Consider the following 25,479-nt stretch of genomic DNA (forward strand, 5'->3'; position numbering starts at 1 on the left):
AATTACGAAACAATTGTATCTATTAATTTATGTTATTATTTTATTGTGTGGGATTTTCGATATAATATATGAAATGAAAATGGTCACGGATATTATATGTATCTCCTTCGATATGTATATCAATGAAAATTAATCCGCTACAATAATTATAGAATTAAATGTATCTATTTTGATCAAATTTATCTATCATCAAGTATTATATTGTATATAACTGTAAAAGATTTACGAAACGATTGTTTTTGTTGATATTTACGATTAAACAGGACAAGAGATTTTAGCTTATTTCGATATAATAACTTGAATTATTCTCGGGAAGATATTTTTCTTTGTTCTAAATGGCTCGACAGGTGCCAACCAGCCATCCTGCGCGACTATTCTCATTTATGAATCCATTGGCGATCGAGATTTGGCTATACGTCCTGGCAGCTTACGTCTTAGTATCGGTGACGATGTTCGTCGTTGCAAGATTCAGTCCGTACGAGTGGAATCATCCTTATCCTTGTCACGTCGGTCCAGAAGTCATCGAAAATCAATTTTCTCTATCGAATAGTTTTTGGTTCACCATTGGAACACTTATGCAACAAGGGAGCGATTTAAATCCAAAGGTATCAGGAATCTTTTCTTTTATTCATGTTCTTATATTATTTAAATTTATTCAATGAAATATAATTATTTGAATTGATTCGACAGGCCACCAGCACACGAATAGTAGGCGGCATTTGGTGGTTCTTCACATTGATAATAATATCTTCTTATACCGCAAATTTGGCAGCATTTTTAACCGTCGAAAGGATGATAACACCGATTGAAAATGCTGAAGATCTAGCCAGTCAGACTGACATTTCTTATGGTACTCTCGATAGTGGAAGCACGATGACCTTTTTTAGGGTAATATTACATGTAATTACTTTCTATGAATTTTTACTAAGAACGGAATAGAAAACCAAGCGTCATTTTAATTCTATATCAAAAAGGATTCAATGATCGAGACATATAAAAAGATGTGGCGTTTCATGGAGAATCGAAAACCCTCCGTATTCGTGCCGACATACGAGGAAGGAATTCAACGAGTACTTCAAGGAGATTATGCCTTCTTGATGGAGTCAACGATGCTGGATTACATCGTACAAAGGGACTGCAATCTCACGCAAATCGGTGGTCTTCTAGACAGCAAGGGCTACGGAATAGCTACACCGATGGGTAAAAATATATCTTCTTTTTTTTTTTTTTTTTTTTTTTTTCTTCTAAAAAGCATCGTATAATCCAAAAGTAGCAGATAAGAAAGAAATAAATCTGAAATAATATTATCGTAGTCACGTAATCTCGTAACACGTATTCGTAGGATCTCCTTGGCGGGACAAAATATCTCTGGCGATTTTGGAACTTCAAGAAAAGGGTGAAATTCAAATGTTGTATGATAAATGGTGGAAAAGTCCAGGCGACACCTGCATGAGAACCGAAAAAGGAAAAGAGAGTAAAGCCAACGCTTTGGGGGTTGACAATATAGGTCAGTGGAAGATTCTTTGTCTCTTTTCGTTTCTTTTCTTTTCTTATTCTCTGGCATTTCTTTTCTTATTATTCTCATATGTATCTGCAATAAAATTCGTAAGAAAAATATTTCTCTTTACACCTTATAGAGTATATGTCCGATTTAAATAAATACACGCCATAAAGTGTTCAAAATACAAAAAATAGTTCAAACGAATGTTACATAAAATCAAGAGGAACACATCGTAGTGATAATTATTTATGGCTTGGAATTATTAACTTTGGAGAGTCCTGCGAAGATCACGTTTAAATTTTTTAATTAAACTCTATATTTTTTATCATATATTCTTTTTACTAATATTGAACGATATTTTAAAAATATTATCTACACACGTATTTTGTACAAGTCGTTGTTGAATTTCTCTTTCTATACGTTTGAAAGTATTTACGCCATGAATTCTTAAGGTCGCAATTTTTCTTCGATTTTGATACTCAAAGGATTCATACGAAATATAAAAGTCTTTTACATGAGATCGTTTAAAATTTCTAAATAAATTTTCTAAACATGGTTTCTACTTGAATATTATCCATTTTTAGACTCCATTTTTGAAAATAAAAAAAGAGAAAAATAATGTTTTTCAAAAATCTAAATATAGGATAAAATATAGGATATAAAATATAGATATGTAACGTGATTCCAAGGAACACTCGATGATTTGAATGTATCTTATAACACAGTCAATTATCAATAACCTTATTTTTGTACACGATATGGATGAGAAATTTTATCAATGATGCTCTTTCGATGTTTATTACCTTTGAGTATCTTAAAGCTTATCTGTTCCTTCATAGGTGGTGTTTTTGTCGTTTTACTCTGTGGATTGGCCTTTGCCGTACTGATAGCCATCTTCGAATTCTGTTACAACTCAAGAAGAAACGCACCAGCTGAACGAGTGAGTCTCATTCGTATTTATTTAATTTTCTTCTTCCCCCCACCTTCCGGCATATTTTCCGTGCCTTTTCCAAAATTGCGATAATTTATTATTATTTTATCATCCATTTCTATTGCATGAGATTTCAAATTTGATGACTGATCGCCGTTGAATTTTCTCGTCAATATTAAATACGTGTCTGTGCATGATTTTCATTGAAAAGCCGTTGATTTTCAGTAATCATTGATAACCGACAGAACATTATCGAACAAAAAGAGGACGACATTAGTCGGGACTTCGGATACATTAGGTTTGCATGAAATTTTCTCGGTTTTGTTTCATCTCGACATCACGACCGAACGTCAGCATGAACTCATCGTCCATTGAAGCATGTCGACCGATCTCCAGTGTTCTACGTTCCAAAATAGACGAAGGTCCGTTCAATAGTAATAACTCATGATTTTATGAAATATAAATATATATATATATATATATATATATATATATATATATATATATACATGTATATATATAATAAGCGAATATATATAATACATAGCGTATATATATAATACATGTATTTTATATATATATATATATATATTATACATATATATATATGTATATATATGTGATAAAATATAAAATATTTTGTTTATGATCAAATATTCAATGTATTTGCAAGTTTATTTAAAAGAAAAAAATCAAAAAAAAAAAAAGAAAAAAAAAACAAAAAATTGGAATAAATAAAGATAAATCGTATGATATATGATCACAGAGAGGACCGATAGCTATGCCTACCTGCTCGGGATCTCTACAGGGTATCTCTCAAACAGTACAACAACAGCAACAGCAGCAACAACAACAACAACAACAACAACAACAACAGAATCAACAACAAGAATCATTATGCTCGGAAATGGCCCGAGAACTTTGTCGTGCTTTGCGTTGTCACGCCTCCTCTCGACGGCGCCGTGCCTGCGAAAAATGCTCAACCCATGTAATTGGCTATCCACCGGATAATCCCACTGCCACCCCCATCAACGGGATGAGATCCCAAGTAGAAATTTTGAAAATTTATAAAGCTAATCGTTTGACATCGATATTATCGATTTACGATCATTATAAATTAAATATGAAATAAATCGCAGGGTTCGAATTTCATTCATATTACATTACAGAGAAGCAGTCTGGGTGTACCTACGGTCGAACTGCCAGCACACATTCATGCGCATCATCATGCATCGCCGCACGACTATGATGGCAATTAAGGGCAAACGCTACTCTCCAAACGACGATCGACAAAGTATAATCCAGGAACGTTACGAGAACGAAAAATATCGACGATCGACGATTCTATTACAAACGTTCTCGTTTTGTCGTCAACGTTCTCCATCGTGTTCGAGTTATCGATTTACGACCTATCTTTTTGAAAATCCCCACACCGCTGCACAATTCTTCTCGATAATCTTTGCATTCGGTAATCTCGATCGATTTACGTAGGTCTCCTATTTTGTAAAAAAAAAAGAAGTAATATAATAATAATAATAATAATAATAATAATAATAATAATAATAATAATAATAACAATAACAATAATAATAATAATAATAATAATAATAATAATAAATAAAATGAGAACGCGTCGGTCGTTTTCTAAGTTCCTTTTTTTCTTTATTTGTTTTCATAAATGTGTTTTGAAATGACGTTGCATTCGCAAACGAATAAACGAACTCGCTGATACGGAAAAGAGATGAAAGAGCAATTATTCCTTGATATAAAATTACTGTACGATTTTATTTATAAAATATAGTCTTGATGTTATTCTTCGCTCCACATAAATTGAAAATACGTGCACTAGAAAAATCGGACAATAAATAATAACAAAAAAGGATATTAGAAAAAATATTATTAAAAATATTTTCAAAATATTTGAAAAATAAGAATGAATTAATGATTATTTAGAATATACTCTTTTTCTCTCTGCAAGAATCTATACGTATATATATATATATATATATATATATATATATACGTATATATATATACGAAAACACCACCGTTTTCAGTGTTTGCGAAATTTTCATAAAATGTTTAATAATATCACACAAATACACCATCTTTTTTTTAATCTTTACATAATAATGAAATAAACCAAACGACCGCGCATTTATCATAACTATTTTGTGCACATGACGTTGCCGCCACATAACACCCACGTTTTATGAATAGAGATACACGATGGACAAATGATTAAACAAGATAGAAATGACACCCTGATCTCCTGTAAATATTCGCGCCAGAGTAAACGAGGAAGTAGACGACGCAAGTATTTTACTTAAGAAACAAGTGAGCATGTGTTAGCGCTACCCACACAAGTACAACTTAGACTTTTGATGTCATATAACGTATGTATAAACAATCTAGATGGCGAATAAATCTAAAATAAAAAAAAAGGAAAAAGTAACATCATAAAAAAAAAAAAAAAGACAGCAACAACGACCTTACACCTTCCGCATAAATTTTATAGATAAATGGAACGAGATAAAAATTTAACGTAGAGTGAGTGTGTGTCATGGATATTATATGTGTCCTTTCTTTCTTTCTTTCTTTTTTTTTTTTCTTTTTTTCTTTTTTTTTATATAACATCATTTATTAAGGGATAAAATAAATGACAAATAACATATCACTTATATGAAACTATAACATTTCTTAGTGTGTTCATTATTCGTTATGATATAAAAGAAATCACATCACATACGACCCTTCGCGCACGGTTACGATCGCTCATGCTCGAATCATGTTTATACGCGTTTATGTCGTGTTTTCTATGCATGTTGTATTTCGCGCGAAGAGAGCTGACAAATATAATATACGAACGAATAATAATAATAATAATAATAATAATAATAATAATAATAATAGTAAGTAAAATAATAAGAATAATTATAATAATAATAATAATATTAATAATAAGAATAATAATAAGAATAATAATAAGAACAATAATAAGAATAATAATAAGAATAATAATAATAATAAGAATAATATTAATAAGAATAATAATCAAGCGATAGAGCGGTATAATAAAAAAATAACTAATACGCTGGCCAACTGAAAGACAAAGGAAGCGAATATTAGTTTAAAAGACTCGTCTACGGCTTTGTAATTAAGTTCATCCTTAACTCCATGATAAGATTAGGCGACGACCGCGAAGCTTAATCGAATCATAAGAGTGTCGAGATAACGTTTTCGGGAACGAGTTTTCCATGTGAAACGATACGAAAAATGAAACGAAACGAAACGAAACAAAGAGGAAAAAGAGAAAAAAAATAAAGAAATAAATAAAAATACAAGAAATGAAGAAGAAGAAGAAAGAAGAAAAAAAAAATGAAAAAAAGCGAACTATCGTAGATCGAGATCGAATAAAAGAAGAAGAAAAGGAAGAAGAAAGAAAAGAAAAAAGGGAAAAGGGCGAAGGAAAGAATCGACACATTCGTTTTTCTCGAAAGATACTCTCGATCCTTTCAATCCCCGATATATCTATCGCCCGTCGAAAAATGTTTAAAAACGAAAGATAATCAATCGTATATAAAATATAAAAGATTATTTTAAGCGAAAGTGAACGCGACAGTTACCGTAAATAAAAAACGATTCGAGCAGGAGCGATCGTGTCCGAAGATTCTAATATAATATAACCGACTTATAAATCTTAGAAGGGTCTAGTCAAATCACTTGAATTATCACACGATCATACTCGACAAGGTGGCATGTACAATATTCGCAATATGCAAATTCTTTTTCCGACTCGCGGAGGCGGCATTCTCGAGAGTAAGCTCTTTTATAAAAGATCGATAATCCAACATTCGAGCGATGATCAAAGCGATGATCCGAACGACGGATCTTCTCCTTTTGCATTCGCTTTTAAAATCGAATCTCTCGTCATTTCGTCTCTCGAGATTCGTTGCGTTTTGCCATTAAAATGGTAACGTAAAAAAAGAAGCGAAATGAGCGTCTATCGATGCGATATCGAACACATCGATGAAGCTTTTTTCGTTGATCTTTTCAATCTAAGAATGGACCGCCTCCCCTCCTCTTACTTACTCTTTCTCTCTCACTTATTCATTCACTCTCTCTCTCTCTCACACACTCTCTCTCTCTTTCTGTTTTTCTTCCCCTCCTCCCGCTTCTGCCTCTAAAAAACGACGGATTTGTATTTCTCGTCTTCTTCGCGAGTCTTACACATATATACTTATATATATATATATATATATATATATATATATATATATATATATATATATATACACACGCACACACATACATACATACATACATACATACTCATATTCATAACTTTTAAATATTTTACTTTTCTTTTTCCGCTTTTATCATTCACATTTTTCTTTTTATCTCTTTCTTTCTCTCTCTCTCTCACTCGCGCGAGCGCGCGCGCGCGCTCTTTTATCATTTTTCTTATCTTTCTTTAAATCTTTCACTCTCATGCACACACACACGCATACCGTTTCCCCATGAGATCAATTCACACGAGGCGAACATTTTTCGTTCGCATTCTCGTATCCCTACGAGTTTTTGTCTCTAAGCGAAATAATAATTTTCATTCACTCTAAAGAAAACTCCGAAACGATACGAAAAGTCTTCTACCCATTGCTCGTCGATCGCTTTTCTCTTTCGGACTATGAAAACAATCGTATTTCGGTACAATTACAAATAATAATCATTTGAGAATGTCGATATTCGATCTATGAGAAAGAAAAAGAAACCGAGAAATCAAATTAAAGAGATGTCGAAGAAGTGATAGAAACGGAAAAAGAACAAAAAAGAAAAGGAAAAAGAAGAAGAAAACAGAAATGAAATAGAAAGTAAGAAGAGAGAGGAAAAAGTTTGTGTAAAGATTATTTAAAAAACGAGGGAAACATATTTAAAATCGCTTAAGACAAGGGTCACGTCGTTGGATCGATTAATTGATTAATCGCATTGAACAATCACGAGCCTCTACGTTTGTCACAAATATTATATCGACGATTACAATTGAAAATGTTAATAAATATTAATGGCATTCAGTCGATTCAATAAAAAAAATTTGATTATCACAAAAATATACGAAAATCTCGAAATGAAAATTCTTTTTCTTTTATCAATTCATTTTTTTCTCTCTTCCTATCTTACTTTCTTTCTTTCTATTTATCGAGCATTGTCTTCAAATTGACTTCTCTTGATAAAGAGAAGAAAAAAAGAAAAAAGAAAAAAAGAAAAGTAACATACTAACAGACAATAAAAGGAAGAAAAAGAAATTTTCAATGTTAACGTGAAAGACTAGACGACTCGAACGCAAAAATAATAATTATAAAATGAAAATACTGGCGTACGTCGGTCGACGATCGCCTCAATCTTTCGAGATCTAATTCTGTATCGCGAAAGATTACTCGATATACATACATACATATATATGTATATATATATATATATATGTATATATATCGAGTCGCTTACCACGGTTATACTAAAGTAAAATCAACTCAAAGGAGGTCTTTGGAAATGATAAAATCGAGGAGGCAAGTTATTTAAGATATTACACAGATATACGTCCGTATTTACGTTGAAACGACGAGTATAGTTAAAAAAAGAAAAAAAAAAAAAAAAAAAAAAAAAAAAAAAAAAGAGAGAAAAAAAGAAGAAAGAAAGAAAAAGAGAAAAAAGAAAGAAAGAAAGAAAGAAAGAAAAAGAATCAAACGCGTTTATAGATATATTATTTACGAATCTTCAACTGCGTATATAAATAATTCTGAAATAAAATGTAATCTCGATGCGACGAGATATCGGATCCGTCTTTATACATTACGAATAATTACGAACAATTGTGAAAGTAATCGATAAATTTGGAAAAAAAAAAATTATATAGTAATTTATGGATTCGTCGTTTCGACGCAAAGACTAAAAAGAGTGTTCTCGTTCGATTTGGGTACGTGCCGAGTGAGATAAGCATGAAACGATTGTACCGTTGTTTTACGGCCATGCATTGGCGCCAAGACCGAGGAGCTCCACGATCGAGGAGTCGTTCTTTCGTAAACTCTCCAAGTGATATGTAGACACCGTTTAAAGCGATTAAACGGTGTCAATGTTGGTCAAAAGCTTTCACCGTTCTTTCTCTTTTAGTTTCGCCTCGTTTCATCGATGTCAAGAAAAGAAAGCTGGATAACAGATTTTTTCAAAAAATCTATACCTCCCTCTCTCTCTCTCTTTCACCCTTCCTTCCTCCCTCTTTCTTTTTGTTTCATTTACAAAGGATAATTTAAAAAATTTTCGAACGAAAATTTCTCTTTGCACTCGTACAAAAAATACTACTTAAAGCAATCGTTTAATCTTTTTAAGTCTTTCGAAATTTCTTAAATTTTCTTAATGATATTATAATATGAAAAAGTCTGCGATCCAGCGATCCACCGATCATCCTAGAAACCTTGAGTTGCTCCGAATCATTATACGAGAATCATGCTCTCGTGATTTAGAGCACGTACATACATTGTTATATAATAAAGAGACACCTCTAATTACAAACGCTACATAATCTTCAATATATTCCTCTCGCACGTATAATACGACAAATATCTCTTCTCTCACACATTCACGCATTCTCTCTCTCTCTCTCTCTCTCTCTCTCTCTCTCTCTCTCTCTCTCTCCCCGTCTCTCTCTCTCTCTCTCTCTCTCTCTCTCTCTCTCTCTCTCTCTCTCTCTCTCTCTCTCTCTCTCTCTCTCATGCTCTTTCTTTCTTTTCTCCTCTTATGTCGAACGTAAATAACGAGCGTGCGTATATACGTCTTTTCTCTTTGTGTTTGTTTGCTTGTCATGTTGTGTGTCCGCACTTTTGTGTAAATGTATGCATATTTGATCGTTCATGCAAGAATAATAATAGTGTGTTCATAGGTATGTATGCGTGTATGTATGCGTGTATGTATGCGCGTATGTATGCACGTATGTATGCGCTTATGTAGCGCTTATGTAGCGCTTATGATGCGCGTATGTATGCGCTTATGTATGCGCTTATGTATGCGCTTATGTATGCGCTTATGTATGCGCTTATGTATGCGCTTATATATGCGCTTATGTATGCGCTTATGATGCGCGTATATATGCGTGTATGTATGCATGTATGTACGTATGCATGTATGTATACGTGTATGTATGCATGTATGTATACGTGTATGTATGCATGTATGTATACGTGTATGTATGCATGTATGTATACGTGTATGTATGCATGTATGTATACGTGTATGTTACGTGTATGTATGTATGTACGTATGTACGTGTATTTGTTATATAATATTTATATGCCATCACAGAACGTATATTTCGCGTGTATAGTTTGTGCCACGTTTTATTCCTTAATCTTCGTGTATCATAAAACGACTTATGTGAATTTGATTTTTTAAAACAGCCTCTCCGTTCTCTCCTAACTTTCTTTTCTTCTGTTTTATATACTACTTCCTCCTTTCTTTCCTCTTCTCTCTCTCTCTCTCTCTCTCTCTCTCTCTCTCTCTCTCTCTCTCTCTCTCTCTCTCTCTCTCTCTCTCTCTCTCTCGCTCTCTTTCTCTCACTTTCTCTGTTTTTCTCTTTTTTCTCCTAGCGAAAATTACATTTGCCGTTGCGAGAAATTACATCTGCCGATTTCGAGATGTTATAAATTTCAGCACGTTCACTTCTCCATCAACAACGCGAACAAATCATTAAAATATTACAGATACTTCCCACTTTACGAATTACCAACTATGCACAAATTTTTTCTTTTTTCTGCTTTTTTCTTTTTTTTTTTTTTTTTTAATTTTTTGTTTATTTTTTTTTTCCTTCTTTTTTTCCTTTAAATGATATATAATACTTTTAAAAAAAGGTATACTACACTTAAAATTATTAAGATTTCCGATGGGAAATATTAATTGTCAGGAACAAAAGACATACATTTATTACATTGCCGTCTACGGAAAATGTTAGTTCTCACTTTAAAAGAAAGAGATCAGAACGAATAAATTCGTAAAAGACGGGAATTACCTGTATCAACGCTACCGATCGCTTAAAGGCATGAAATTCGTTGATAAGCGCGCACATAATTCGATGCCTTATTATGTATTGATATTCCCAAAAAGATCGGTGGTCTTTCATTTTAATTCCAATTTCAGGCCCCCTTCGCGCCCTTCTCTTTTTCTATCTCTTTATGTTTTCTTGGTATTATAACGTATATCGTACATTTGAAAAATATAGAAAATTTTATGATATCGAAGAAGTTTTTTTTTTCGCCAAGAGATAATAATAAAGAAGCACACCTTTTCAATATTAATTTCTTTCGCTGCATCCTTACAAACTTTATATTCCGATGGATTAGCGAAAGAAAGAAAAGAAAAGAAAAGAAAAGAAAAGAAAAGAAAAGAAAAGAAGAAAAAAATACAGCCGAACGTATATGGCTGTCACACATCAAAAAAAAAAAAAAAAAAAAAAAAAAAGAAAAAAAACGCGAGTCTTTCTATCTATAAAACAATTGATGATATATCATCTCTTCTTCTCGTAATCTTTCCATTGCTCTCAGAGCTTTCATTCTTACAATAATTTCGATTTTCGATTCCAGCGACGAAGAATTTTATCGAGGATCATTTCGAACGATCTGTTCTCCATCTTTTTTCGAGGCATTTGCTTTGTCTTTTCCTCAATCATCAACGCAAGCTCAAGCTAACGATTAACTGATAAACTCTTGGAAAAGCGAAAGATCCAAGAAAAACGCGTATAATTTCTTCAATGTTGTATCTACATATTACTCTTTCTCTGATATCCTGTAATATGCGTTTCCGTGTGTTGTGTCTTGTACGTTTGACGCGTTTTTCATTTTTCATGCGCAAATCACGTGTACCGGTGTCACGTTTGCTCATTATCCTTTCTCTACCGGGTACAAAAGCCTCGCTAAATAAACATCACACGACTCGAAACGTAAAAAATAATAATTTAACAAACAAACAAAAAATTTAAAAAAAAAAAAAAAAAAGAAAAAAAAAGAAGAGAATTACAAAAATCAGAATAAGAAAGATTCTAATAAACGAGCCGATTGACCAGGACAGATCCAACCACCAAGCGAACGATGGGACCCGATTTGGTCTTCATTTAGGTCATATATCTCATTACAGCACGTAAAGCATACAATAATTCTGCCTGCATGCGTGCTTCCAATATCATCAAGTTCACGTGCACCTGAAGACAAGACAAAACAAAACAAAACATTAATAATATATGTAATATAATTAGAAATTACCTAATTTCGTGTATTTGTCGAAGGAAAAAAAAAAGCAAACAAGAAAAACTGTGTTCCCACGTAATAGGTAAGAATTTCTAGATAATCTTCTTTAAGAAGTGTCTTTTTTATTTCTTTATTTTTTTTCTTTGTTATTTTTTTTTTTTTGTTCCTTTTTGTTTTTTTTTTCTCTTTTATTTTAAACTTACCTTTTCACTATGCTTGAACTCCCTCATGACACGATCATAATCCTTCTTAGTAACGCGTTCCGGATAACAGACAGCGCTCTTGATAAAGGTCTTAAGACTTCGTTCGAGGAGTTGATTAACCTCATTGTAATCGTAGTCATCGTGTCTTATTCCGAACATACATTGGATGTAGTTCCATATTGCTCGTCTAAAACGAGATGTGTCGACCTTACTATGCGTACCCATAGTGTAATACGTCAGATTGTAAGTCGTCTTGAACTTGTCGTCTAGGAAATTGCCCACATCGTTGTAAAGTCGATTCACCAACGAGTAACCGTGGTCATCCCAGGAATAGTCTTGTACGCGGAAGGTCGGTATGTCGTTCAGTTGACCTCGCTAAAAATAGAAGAGAAAAGCTTTAAAGGATAGCCAAGATTTGTACACTCTATCTTATTATTGACTATGATCGGATCCGTTGAAAATAGAGTAGACGAGATAATTCTTCTTCTTCTTCTTCTTCTTCTTCTTCTTCTTCTTTTTTGCTCCCATTTATTATTTTTTTCTTTTTTTAAGAGCAAAGAACCAACAACGAGAAGGAGCCATTTTATTGACTCATCTTCCTCTTTCTTTCCATCCCCGGGAAAATTAAAAGATACGTGAACGTTATCGTCCTTTAAATATTCATCATTGCGCAAGCAAAAGGAACACGATTAAGCCACCAAGAGAGATTTATGTATTCATAGTTAACAACCTTGGAATATTCTTTACTTTCTTACTTTCTTTCTTTCTTTTTTTCTTTTTTTCTTTTTTTCTTTTTTTCTTCTTTTTTTTTTTTTTTTTTTTTTTTTTTTTTTTTTTTTTAACATTCGATAGTTAAATAACTTGATAACGAAATTTGACGGAGCGTGACACGAATGTACGGTAGAATCGATAAAAAGTTATGACACGTTATATAATCATTGTATAAACGTGATAATATACCTTAGCAAAATCTTGATATATGAAGGTAGGATCGTCGATGAAGAGGCCGATGTCGGAATCAAGAATGCTGCTACTCCTTTGAGGTGCAGCTGCCAATTCGGCTGATTGCGTTTCGACCGTTTCAAATCTTTTCGATAATTCCTCTTGCGTTATTTGATAAGACTCGGATTTTTCGGAAAGCCGTTTCATTCGTTCCATTAAAGTTTCCACACCGACCTCTTGTTCACCAACTATGCTAGGCGACGATGGCGGCGACGGTACGTTTTCTATGACAAAATATATGAAAAATTTTATAATCTCTCGAGTTATATCTTGAAGAAAATAAAAAAAAAATCGATGTCCAAACTAACATACCAGTCTTGCCGTCGCCATTGGGTATTTCCTTGGGATTACTAGAAAGTTTTTCTTTGGCAGGTGGCACTTTATTGCTATTGTCTTGTATATTTTCCTTGTAATGATGGCCAGTTACGTTGTCCAATTCTTCGTTAATTCCACATGAGAAAACAAACGATGACAACGAATGAAAATGGGCCAAAAGGACTATCGCATGGACGACTTCGGCCAAGGACCAATTGTCCGCGCCTTTGGTCAGTTTCTAAAGAAATCAAATATAAAGGAACGTTATAAGAAATCAAATATATAAAAATATTAATGAAAAAAAAGAAAAAAAAAATATATATATATACATGTATAAATGTTAAACTTTATCAATATTTAACGAAGTAATTATCAAGTACTTTCGAAAATAATATAACATTTACCTCTATGTGCGTTTTATTTAGAAGCCACGGCCTGTGAGCTAAGATTTTATTGATCTCATAGAGATCTTGAAGCTTCCGTGGGATCGATCTCAAACCTTGAAGCCACAAGGGGTCACCACCCTGAAGAAGAAACTCTCCCTTCTGCAGGTTTATCAGATAGCTGCACTGGTGCCTACCCGCGGCCTAAAATTACATGGCAACGTTAAATATCTCTATTGAGTCGAGCATAATATAGTAAAGTGATATCGTTGGCACGTTGAAAGAAAAAAATAAACAAAAAAATAAAAAAAAAAAAAAAAATAAAAATAAAAAAAAAGGAGAAAGAGAAAAGAAAATAATACATGTATAGAAAAAATAATAGTAGCGAGGTGGAGAAGAAGGAGAAATCAGGGGTGCAAAAGGCGAAGGTGATACGAGCAACGTCAATGATACGTGCAAACAAGACATGTGTTTATGAGAACTCAACGGATCAATCGACTCTAGAAACACGATAAGCGATAAGAGATGACAGTAGCTATATATACACTTATATTTATATGCATATGTATGTGTGTGTGTGTGTTGCTTGCAAATAATATCTACAAATACATCGGCGATATAAAGATATAGATGTATATATATATACAGTCACTCATAGAAATAGTTTGACACTCTTTAGAATTGATTAACTTTTTCACGATTTGAGTAGATATAGAGTGATTATCGTGTTACATGAAGTGCGTCTCCAAGTAAAAAAGAAAAAAAAATTGTTTATATTATAACAATGATAATAAGATAAGTATTATTTTTTTTCTTTTTGTTTTTAAAAGATAAAAGTTTTACGATATAATAGCGATTTTATAGATCTTTAAATAAATATAATTCGTCGTAATAAGAGCGGCCAATTTTTATGATATTTATACAATACACTAGTTTCTTTATATCTCCTCAAAGATTTAAAGAACACTGTGCCTAATCCGATAATATTCGATATCACAAAGCGTCTGAATATTTCCATGACTCATCTCGTAAATTGTAACCTCGCGCATAGCGTCGCATAGACTGCTAAAGTAATAAAAATAATTCGATATTGAGAAATATCGATAATATTAATTTCGTATCATTATCGGTGAGTACGTGCAACAGTAATGACAATAGGGGTCAGTATGTCAAATTGTTTTCGAAAAGAAAAGAAAAAAAAATATTTCGATATGATGCTTGATAGAATTAAAATACAAGATAATTTTTCGAAAAAAAAAAACAATAATTAATTCAGATTACATATAAATACATACATACATACATATATATATATATATATATATATATGAATACATTATAATTATTATAGTATATATATAGGTGTGTGTGTGGGTGTGTGTGTGTGGGTGTACATATAAATTTATATACATATAGATATATATAAAAACTTTTCCGTCAACAAGAGAAAAGTTCCTTTAAACGATAAACTCGTTGAAAAAGCAATGAAGAGACTAAAGTTCGATAACTTTTATCCGCAAAAGTTAGCGAAGCTCACGCTTCAACGATCAAAATGCAGGCAATCGAGCGATGTATTTTCTCAACGAAGTGTGCATCGAAGATCTTAATATGAAAACGAAAGAGATAGAAAGAAACGACGATTGCCGAAGTGAGATAGAACCACGGAATCGAATGTTTACCGGCGAGCAAGGTGTTTTTCAGATATCTTATCGCTTATCGTCTTTTTCCGTCTACTTCCCCTTTACCCCTTCTTCCTTCTACGAGATAAAGTGTTTTTCAGTCGATCATTCTAATCTATTTTCATGCCCGTTTATTTTCTACTTTCCTTTTCTATCTTTTTCCTCAATCATCATCGTCAATAAATTAATTTCGATCGAATCTCGATATTACACGTATATTCGAATTCGTTACCAGTATGTATATTTTAAATATTGACGTTAATTCATTCATTTGAACGTGTAATCGGATGAATTAAAACGATTTTATTCGATTCGTATCGTTTCGTTATAAAGAAAAGAATAAAGTACAATGTCTATGTGCCAAAGCAATGAACTTCGCGACAAGAGACAACGGTAAAGGACTAAAATTATGCTTTTATCGTTATCTTGAAGAACGGAAATTCCATCGTCATTTAGTACGTAAGTAATCTAACTTTAACGTAAATTTGATGAAAACTAAAAGGGACAAAGGGATTTAATTTCGATCGAACATATTTATTTCAAGAAAGATGTCCATTAAATTCTCATCTAAAAGCTTTTACTTTCGTTTTCAGATCGTTCTTCGTTTTTCCTTTCTCATTTCTCGTTACTCTTATTAATCGCTAAAAGTAGGCCTCCTATTGGCGGAAAAAACATAGATTATTTTTTACCCTAACAAATCGTTCGAACCTAATCTTTACGACGCGAAGAACAGCACATATTATGAAACTACCGTTGCATTTACTCGGATTTCTTGATAACCTTTGACAAAGACGAGATTGATAATAGCTGATCTAGCAAATATTATATCAACGGAATTTAAAAGGAAAAAAAAAAAAAAAAAATTAAAACAAAAATAAAAAAAGAGACACCACACGAATTCTCGTATTAATTGGTTCGAGTAAACAATTTTTTAGGCAAGAAAATCCTCGGAGAATTATCACTGAAATATTTCTCAATTTGCTAAAAAGATGAAATGACCCCCCCCCCCCTTTCGAAGAAATAAAAAAGAAAAAACTGCTCAATTACGTAAGTATTTTGTTTGTTATCTTTGTCGTACCAACGTTAACGCGTATTTCCTTCGTCGATCACACACGCCTGCTTACGATTCACGTTGATACGAAATGATCGAAATAAGAAAACAGCAATAACAATAATAATAATAATAATAAAAGAAAAAAAAAAAAAAAAACGAAAATGAAATGAACGAATTATTTACTCACCATAATGGCTATGAGATGTCTGTAATCGTAAGGAAGCGGTCCATCACCCCTAAGGATGAAATTTTGAGTTCGAAGGAAGTGGTCTAAATACAAGGGATGCGATGACATTACCCTGGAGACATGGTCCAATCTGTTGTTCTGAAGGAAAGCATCCATCAACAATATGCGTGTCTGTGGACGAAAAGAAAAGAAAAAATAAACGTATAGTTCTATGAAATAATTGATTAATATAAAATAAAATAAAAAAAGCCGAAAATATCGGAAATCTAACGGATAGAAATCTCAAGTAAACGTTCGATGACTTAACGGTAAATACTTATTTTTGATATCGTTGAAAATATTAATTAGTTTTCGCGTGGTAGACCGCTCGGTTTTGATAGCCAGATATAACTCAAACATTTCGATTTATCGAAAAAAACTCGTTGTTATCGTCGATTCGATGGGAGATCAATCAATCGAAAAGCACTCGAGATGACTATTAAAAGTAGACGGAACCACTTTTCGTTTGCTTTGTTGTTTTAAAAAGAAAAAAGAAAAAAAAAAAAAGGAAGAAAAAAAAAAAGAACCGGAAAGAACAAAAAAAAAAGGAGCCGGAAAATAGATGCAGTATACTGAGAGACGCGTTTTTTTTTTTTGGGATGATGATGAATTGCATCATCCTCTTGTTTTGTTCGTTTCGCTCGACGAAAACGACGGAAGGAGGTTTCCGGGTCAATTCTCTCTCTTTCACTCTCTTTATTTCTCTTTCTTTTTCTCTCGTAATCGGTTATTTGTCTTGCGTCATCTGCCAAACGAACGAGCAAAGTTTTTACGTAGTTAAAAAAATTTTTTTATTGTCGATATGACGCCTAAAAAGAAATTATAAAATCTAATAATATCGTGCACGTTAATAATATAAAGAAGAAAACTTTTATTTTGCTTTTATCATAATATTTATAAATAAGTTACGGATCGGAGTGCGTAGACGAGTAATACGTTGTCAACGATCACGTGCTGTTCATTCAAACAATTACATATTCGTGGGGGTCCTTTAGATCGGCGCAGTTAATTGTTCAATTAGTTTAACTGGCCATTTAGAGATATTATCAAAGATAATCTAAGAGAGAATGAGAAATCATACGGATAGTTTAACGTGACCGTGACCGACACGAGTATGACCTTGTAACAGGTTGCCAACCCTGCATCGTCGCACGTGGAATCGAACGCAAAAGGCACTTCTCGTTGCTTGGCGCCAACTTTCTCCGGCCACGACGAAACAACACAACGAATCCGAGTTGTGACGCAAACCGGTAGGTTAGACGAGAGAGCGTTGGCGATCGAACCATTTATCTTGATCTAACGAGAGAATAATCATCTAAATATCGACCCATAAAAAGATTTTACCTGTTCTTCTTTTTTTTTTCTTTTTTTTTTTTTTTTCCTTTTTTTTCGCTTTTTTCTTTTTTCTTTTCAAATCTTAAACAGCGAACAAATATAAAATATAAATTTACGAATGTTAGGAAGGGAAAAGAAAATGAAAAAAAAAAAGAACTGGAACGATGAATGAACGACAGGGAAAGCGAAAGAGAACTATTCTCCGTAAGTCGATCGATTGTGAAGAAGAAAAGAAAAGTAAAAGAGAGAGAGAGAGAGAAAGAGAGAGAGAGAAAGAGAGAGGAACTCGATCAGCTGGCACGGATTTGACTGCGAAGACAGGTGTTACTGAATTAACTCTTGGAGGCGACTTGGCTGCATCTTCGGAAAAGCTCGCCAGCAAAGTACCGTCCTTCCGAGAAGCGTCTTTCCTTTGGCAACATCTCTTGGCACGAAGCCCGCGCGTGTGGCACATTACTTTTTCTCTCTCCCTTATACGTTTCGCACGCACTCGCGTACTTTCCGACGCACGCGTTTCTCCTACCACCATCACCATCACCTCCTCCTTCTCCTCTATCTCTATCTTCACCTCCACCAAAACTCGTCCAAAACTACCGTACAAGAATAACTTTCGAGCGGGAATCGTAACTTCGGGAACGATCACTCAACAAGCTTCTCCTTTCTTTTCGAAATCTTAACCGTCCTAACGATAAGAGATCTTCGGGGAAGAGGACCACCCCAATGTGTTTCGCTTTTTTTTCTTTTTTCGTTTTCTCTTTCCTTTTCTTTTCTCTTTTTTGTTGTTTTATTTATTTATTTATTTTTTTTTTTTTCCATTTGACTTCATCGATAATTCTGATAAAGATATAGAGATTTAAAGGAAGAGTTTTAAGTGAGTTACATTTAAAGACTTAACATATCCTCGAAGATATATCCTAAAAAGCTTTTTAGATATCAATCCATTTACCAAAGATCCGATCTTAAAGGATCATTTCTTTCTTTCGAGTTTTCCATCTTCTTTAAGAAAATTAACGACCTTCTTTCTTCTTCTTCTTCTTCTTCTTCTTCTTCTTCTTCTTTTTTTCCTTTTTCTTTTTCTTTCGTAATCGAAAAACTCTTGTTTGTCGCATACCATACGCATAAATATATTGACCTCGGAACATACGATTATCTCTTGTCGTTTCGTTCGATAAATATTTTCGATCTCTCTCGTCGAAAATTTCTTTTAAGGTATTTACGAAAGCGCGTATGCTTATGGAATAGTATGGAAGATCTTTATCCGTATTAACAGGATAAAACGAACCAAAATTCATTCTTTCGTAACGAATCCCAAATCGAAATTAATTTTATTCATAAATAAGATTATCGTCTTTGTTTCAATTCGGATTATATAAATTGACGTTTTAATCCGATTGATTTTTTCTTTTTTTTTTTTTTCGATTTATTCGACTTTGAATGATACAAATAGAATCGATATCTATCATACATATTTGTTTAGATCGAAAGAAATCGATTCGAACGTTAATCTATACAAGTACAATAATAATCGAGTGCCGATAATAATCTTATCGATCAACGTCCTTAGATTTCTATTAAAAAATGATAGAATGTCTCGTGGAATGGAAAGAAACTCTTTCCATTAGAATAAATTAATTCATTTAATTGATTTTAAATAAATAATGTCATAAACACGTATGTCTATTGTACATAAATAAATACATTATCAAAATCTTCCACAAAAATTAGAATTAAATTTACGTTAAAATTTGCATAAAATAAAAACACGAATATCTTCTCTCGATATCGTAAATGTAGAAAAAATAAAGAAAAAAGAAAGAAAAAAAAAAGAAAGAAAAAAAAAAAGAAGAAAGAGAAAAAAGGTATCCATTATAAAGATCCGATTCAAACGGGAATCTAATCGAGAACATGATTTAAAAATACTGATAAACCGTAAATCGGTTCTTTCTAACGTGTGCGTGTCGTGCATTTTCGATCCATAGGAGTCGTTGCGTTGGCCGACCTAAATGTGGACCTTCCTCGAGGCAACGATATTTAAGGGTCGTTCCAAAGAATCATAGCAGTTACGAAGAAAACCATTAGTGAAGAAAAAAACAAAAAAGAAGAGAAAGAAAATTTTAAAATTTCTACAACGTACATTGAGTAATATAAAAATGTAACAAATCAAAATTAAAATATAACAATCTCGTTAATTCAACGAAAAACGCATAAACATATTATCACGACAGTAAAAAAAAGGCTTATTATAATCTTTTTGACTTATCCTATCGATGACAAATTATCAAAGAACTTGGTTCGTTAGATAACAACCATATTTATTCCGTCAAAATATATCGATCTTTATGGGCTTTAACGAGGAAGACAAATCCATTGATTATTTTTTTTTTTTTTTTTTTTTTTTTTTTTTTTTTTTTTTTTTGGAAAGATCGGAGTAGAAGAATACGATAGCTAGCTGATTAGCATTAGCTGTAGAAAACATCTTGCTTTAACTGTACATAAGAATATCGTTATAATAAGGTCTTATGATGATTCTACCAAGTCGTTATTACGGACAGCTGGGTGTGCCCGCATATGTCTTAGGAAGAGAAACGCCGAGAGGAACGGAGGATATCGAAATGTCAAACGACGCAACAACGTTTGCTGTGTCTTCTGTTACTAGCTAGAGGGAACGACGACGACGACGACGACGAACATCGAAATAACGTTTACTTCGAAGACCCAGACGACGTATTGCATAATGTTTCATATTACGCCAATAAGAAAGTTTTGTTGAATATACGAAAGTGTTATTTATGTATATATACATACACACACACACACACATATAGGTACTTACATATGAGTAAAAGTAAATATATTCATTCAAGGAAAAATAATAAAAATAAATGAATGTTAATATATATATATATCACATATACATATATGAAAGAAAAATAAAATTGAAAATAAGAAACTAGTGAAATTAGAACATCAACAATAACAATATCAACATCAGACATCAACAACAACAATAGTAGCCGTGTTTTATATAAAACGTGAAAGGTGAGAGGAAAAGAAATAGAAGAGAGAAGGATAAAAGCTAAAGCATTGAGAACAAAGAAAACTCGTGAGTTCGATGCTCCCTTTCTTATCAGTGGATGATGGCACTGTTAGAGCTAGGCCAAGCGAGACTACCGACATCGGATTGGTCCGTTCGACGTCGTTGTCAGCATATCGATTGGCTGTACGCCACGTGACAAAGAAAACCGTACCTATCCCCCACTATCCAATCTTCCGTCTCTGATGCTTTCACGATTATCTCAACTTCTCTCTCTCTTTCTCTCTCATTTTTTCTCTACATTACTGTTCTTCCTTCCACAGCTGAACATGTCCAAACGCGTTAGAACGAGTATCTACACGTTCACTAACAGTGCGTGTCTTTATGTTCTCTCTCATTCTCGTATTTTCTGTCCCAGTGACCAACTCCGAGAACAGATTCTACGCGCTTTGAATTTTCGATATGCCGCAAATTCGAAGATACCGACCAATAAAGAAACATAAAAAGAAACATGCAAAAAAAAAAAAAAGAAAAAATAAGGATGTGATTGATCGCATGCTATCTAAATTTGCATTATGTAACCATTACGAGGAATCAAATTAGTTTAGAAAAAGATTTAAAAGAGAAAAGGTATACATAAAAAAAAAAAAAGAAGACGGAGAAACATTCTGACTTGCGTATTGTTCATTCAGAAGAGAATTTTATGTCGTTTTACCGGTGGCACACAAAAAAGGCAACTGGAGGGTGTCAAGACAAGGAACCTGTAAAGACCAACTATATATATATATATATATATATATATATATATATATATATATATGTATGTATGTATGTATGTATGTATGTATGTATGTATGTATGTATGTATACTCGTACGTGCCTCGGCCATTCGAGGTCCTTCGAGAAGCGAAGGCGGCCTATGACCGCACGTAAACAACATTGGAAACCAGAACTCAGATCTTTAGAACCGGTTTTGCCTTGGAAAACAATTTTACGACCTACAGAGAGATCTCGACATAAAGAACAGAGAGAAAGAGTAGAAAGAGAAAGAAAGAGAGAGAGAGAGGAAGAAAAGGAGAAAAAATAAGGGAACTACCAGTGGGAGGGAATGAGGGACTCCAAAGTAACATATTCTTCGGTTGATAAATCTTTCGAAGATGCGTATATTCTCTTCTTTCTCTTCTCCTCTCACTCCTTCTTCACCTTCCTTTAACTCTCCCTCATCGGTCGTGAACGTATAAGAAAACGACAAACCGACGTTTGAGGAAGAAACGAAAAAAAAGAAAAGGAATAAGAAATTAAAAATGAAATAAAAAAGAGAGAGAAAGAGAAACAAACTTTACTTTATCCGATAATCTCGAGTAAAAAGGCTAAATGTCAAAGGTAAAGAATGAATTCCGGATTCATAAATGAGAGAATAGAAATATGTAAATCTGTTGAACCGTTGCAATCAATTGAGTTCGAGAAAGAAAGCAACTCATTCTTCAAAATCTGATCAAAGAAAAATGATACAATGTTATTTCAATAAAGTTCATATACATACATATTCATATAATAATACGAAATAAATATTTAAGAGATTTAATTTTTACAAAAAGCAAAAAAAAGAAAATAAGTTGAAGATTTTTAGATACTCGAGAGTTCGTCGTCAAAACATAAACTTAATAATAAACATCACGATATATAATAAAACGATGTTTATAGGGTATATAAAAATTCTTCTATATATTTATGATCAATATCGATTATACGATGGCTCTGATTTTACGAAATATTCACGTGTAAAAGCTAATAATAAAATCCTTTACGATGTTAAAACGATCTATGATCATTACTGGCTAATGATCTCGTGTGAAATGTAGATATTTGTGTATATATTAGCTTGGAATTTGACAAAAGTATATAGAAAGTGGGTCACAAGGAAAGCGCATCGAAGAGAAACGCGATGATTATTTTCGATAAGAAGAAGAAAAAAAAAAAAAAAGAAAAGAAAAAAAGAAAAGAAAAAAGAAAAAAGAGAAGAAAAAAAGAACTTTTCTCTTTTGAATTAATGACGCGAGACGAGAAGATACTAACGTACACGAGCATTTATATACTTATATATGTACATATATATATATATATACTGCCTTATATATATGTACACACACACACATATATATACGTACATATATATCAGACTTTAATATATATACATATGCATATACATAGTGTATATGTATGTAAATAAAGAAAATAGATAACGTTCGCGAGGTCAGAATGTTTTTACGATTACATGTGACGAAAGATCACTCGTTCTGTGTAAACGTAAACGATACATTGCCCCTTTCTCCGTCGAATGTTAGGAGCTAGAGAGAGAAAGAAAAAGAGAGTGACAGAAAGAGAAAGAGAGAGACAGAGAGAGAGAGAGAGAGAGAGAGAAGAGATATAAAAGCAAGTGTCTCTCCCTCTCTTTTTCTCTCACTGTATCTCTCTCGTTCTTGACATAAGTTAACAAATAAACACGAAGGATAACGATACAACAGTAGCATCTGTCGATTTCGAAGGCTGTACGTAAAAGTACTCGAAGAAAAAAGAGAGGGAAGAGGTGACGAATCTGACGCAACAACTCGGCTTCTTTCGACCCTTTTCAGTTTTTCTTTGTTCTCGCCCTAATACGACGTCCTCGTCGTCGTCATCGTTGTCCTCGTCGTCGTCCTCATGTCGTCCTCATGTCGTCATCATGTAGTTTGAGAGAGAGAGAGAGAAAGAGAGAGAGAGAGAGAGAGAGAGAGAGAAAGAAGCTTCTTTCTCCTCTTTTCTCCCCTTTGCCACATCGTCAAAATAGATTTTTAAAAAAGAAAGAAACAGCAGAGCGTATTACGATTCGTTAATACTTATTTGAATTTTAAATAAAACAAACGAACATAAAAAAAAAGAAAGATAAATTCACAAAAATATTAGCATGTAAAAGTTTAAAATCCAACGTTACATTGTTAAAAATTCATGTGGGAATTGAATGATTCACGAGACGTTGCACAGTGCTAGACCAATGTCTAACGATGCAACATGTGTCGTGCATAAAATTGTTGGTCACGATCGTGACCAAACACGAATTGTCGCTTAACGTCCAATGGATTGATAAAGTCTCGATTTGATTATATATACAATGTATATATATATATATGTATATATATACATACATACATACACACACACATATATATGTAGCATATATACATATAAACACATACACGCAAATCTTATAAACGACAAACTGATGATGAAATTTAACAATCTAGTCGATATGAATATCCAACGGAAATTGGTTAAACCGGTATCGTCATTTGCGTTATATACGTAAAATTCAAATTTAATGGATGACGCGTGTGTTTACATAGATATGAAACGAATAAAGAAGACGTAAGTAATGCGTTCAGTTTCGTAATCTACTTCGATGTCATGTGTATATATACATATATGTATACACACACACATATATATATATATCGGTGACACATGTTTCCATGATCATTAACAAGTTTTAAAAATATACAAATTATTTAATAATCAAAAGATGAAAAAAAAAAAAAAGACAGAGAAAAAAAACATTTCATGTCGGATCGTCGCGATCACGAAGAATATCGATTGAAAACACACGTCCTTAGCCGAGATGCTACTAGAATTGCTAGCATTGTTGTTCTTAGCATCTTCTTGGCTTTAAAACACGATTGCATCATAAGTGACGTAAACAGCATCGACAATTTCTTGCGTGGCTATCGGCGCTTGAACTAGACGATATATTCTTTTAATTTTTGTTTGTTTTTTTTTTTTCTTCTGGCAGTAACAAAGCTACTCTTTAAATATGATGCAACGTGATAACTTAAGTTAAATCTATATGGACTTTGTTTTCAAACGTTCAGTTTCGTAAAGTTTCGATAAAAGTTCAAAACGATTTTGAAAGCTACGAATGAAAGTGGAACTATGGAAACATGAATCACAATTATTATAATAAACAGTAGGTAACTATAAAACATTAGTTCGGTGACTATGAGTCACCAGAAATTTTTTTTATGAATTTTACTGATAATACATATCAACTATGTAATCTGCATATATTAGAAAAAAAAAAAAAAAAAAAAAAAAAAAAGGAAAAAAAGAAAAGAAAGAAACAAAGAAAAAAACAAAATCGCAAATATAAATATTTCAAGTATATTATTTATTAGCTTGAATATATGCGAGTGTGTCAAAAGTGCCGGCGTACGATCTAGAGATATATAATTTTTGACAAGAAAATTAATAATATCCGCTTAAATATATCCGGGGAATGAGACAAGTTTTAGATTCGTTTTAAATACCGTCTAATATTCTATTAGACTGTCACAGTGTATTAAAGATATCTTGATTTTATGCTTAGTTATAAAAAGAGAAAAAAAAAAGAGATAAAAAAGAGAGAGAGAGAGAGAAAGAAAACAAAAATAAAAGATCCAAACAAACTAGCAAAGCATTTTCATTGGTAGATCGATTGAGACTCGTTATAATTTTCGCAACGG

General features: G+C 32.8%; 2 protein-coding genes across 16 annotated transcripts in view; one reads left to right on the forward strand and one right to left on the reverse strand.

Moving 5' to 3' along the window:
- The window catches only part of LOC124952683 (glutamate receptor ionotropic, kainate 2-like), a 75,121-nt gene extending 71,108 nt beyond the window's left edge, over positions 1–4,013 (forward strand). For 3 of the 9 annotated variants that reach the window (XM_047502913.1, XM_047502912.1, XM_047502916.1), the window contains 7 exons: positions 339–605; positions 691–888; positions 975–1,200; positions 1,343–1,507; positions 2,341–2,441; positions 3,199–3,480; positions 3,602–4,013. In XM_047502913.1, coding sequence (XP_047358869.1) covers positions 339–605; positions 691–888; positions 975–1,200; positions 1,343–1,507; positions 2,341–2,441; positions 3,199–3,480; positions 3,602–3,691 — 1,329 coding nt within the window. In that variant the 3' untranslated portion in view covers positions 3,692–4,013. Of the gene's footprint in view, positions 1–338; positions 606–690; positions 889–974; positions 1,201–1,342; positions 1,508–2,340; positions 2,442–2,657; positions 2,855–3,198; positions 3,481–3,601 lie in introns of those variants that run through there. The other 6 variants (XM_047502914.1, XM_047502918.1, XM_047502917.1 and 3 more) reach the window with 4 other exon arrangements.
- Positions 4,014–8,174: 4,161 nt separating this feature from the next.
- The window catches only part of LOC124952249 (sestrin homolog), a 94,583-nt gene continuing 77,278 nt past the window's right edge, over positions 8,175–25,479 (reverse strand). For 6 of the 7 annotated variants that reach the window (XM_047501801.1, XM_047501802.1, XM_047501804.1 and 3 more), the window contains 6 exons: positions 16,540–16,710; positions 13,641–13,823; positions 13,234–13,474; positions 12,880–13,145; positions 11,920–12,294; positions 8,175–11,670 (listed from right to left, as the gene is read on the reverse strand). In XM_047501801.1, coding sequence (XP_047357757.1) covers positions 11,584–11,670; positions 11,920–12,294; positions 12,880–13,145; positions 13,234–13,474; positions 13,641–13,823; positions 16,540–16,710 — 1,323 coding nt within the window. In that variant the 3' untranslated portion in view covers positions 8,175–11,583. Of the gene's footprint in view, positions 11,671–11,919; positions 12,295–12,879; positions 13,146–13,233; positions 13,475–13,640; positions 13,824–16,539; positions 16,711–18,859; positions 19,643–25,479 lie in introns of those variants that run through there. The other variant, XM_047501808.1, reaches the window with a different exon arrangement.

The sequence above is a fragment of the Vespa velutina genome, chromosome 10 (assembly GCF_912470025.1).
Source record: "Vespa velutina chromosome 10, iVesVel2.1, whole genome shotgun sequence".
In the NCBI taxonomy this organism is placed as follows: Eukaryota; Metazoa; Arthropoda; class Insecta; order Hymenoptera; family Vespidae; genus Vespa; species Vespa velutina.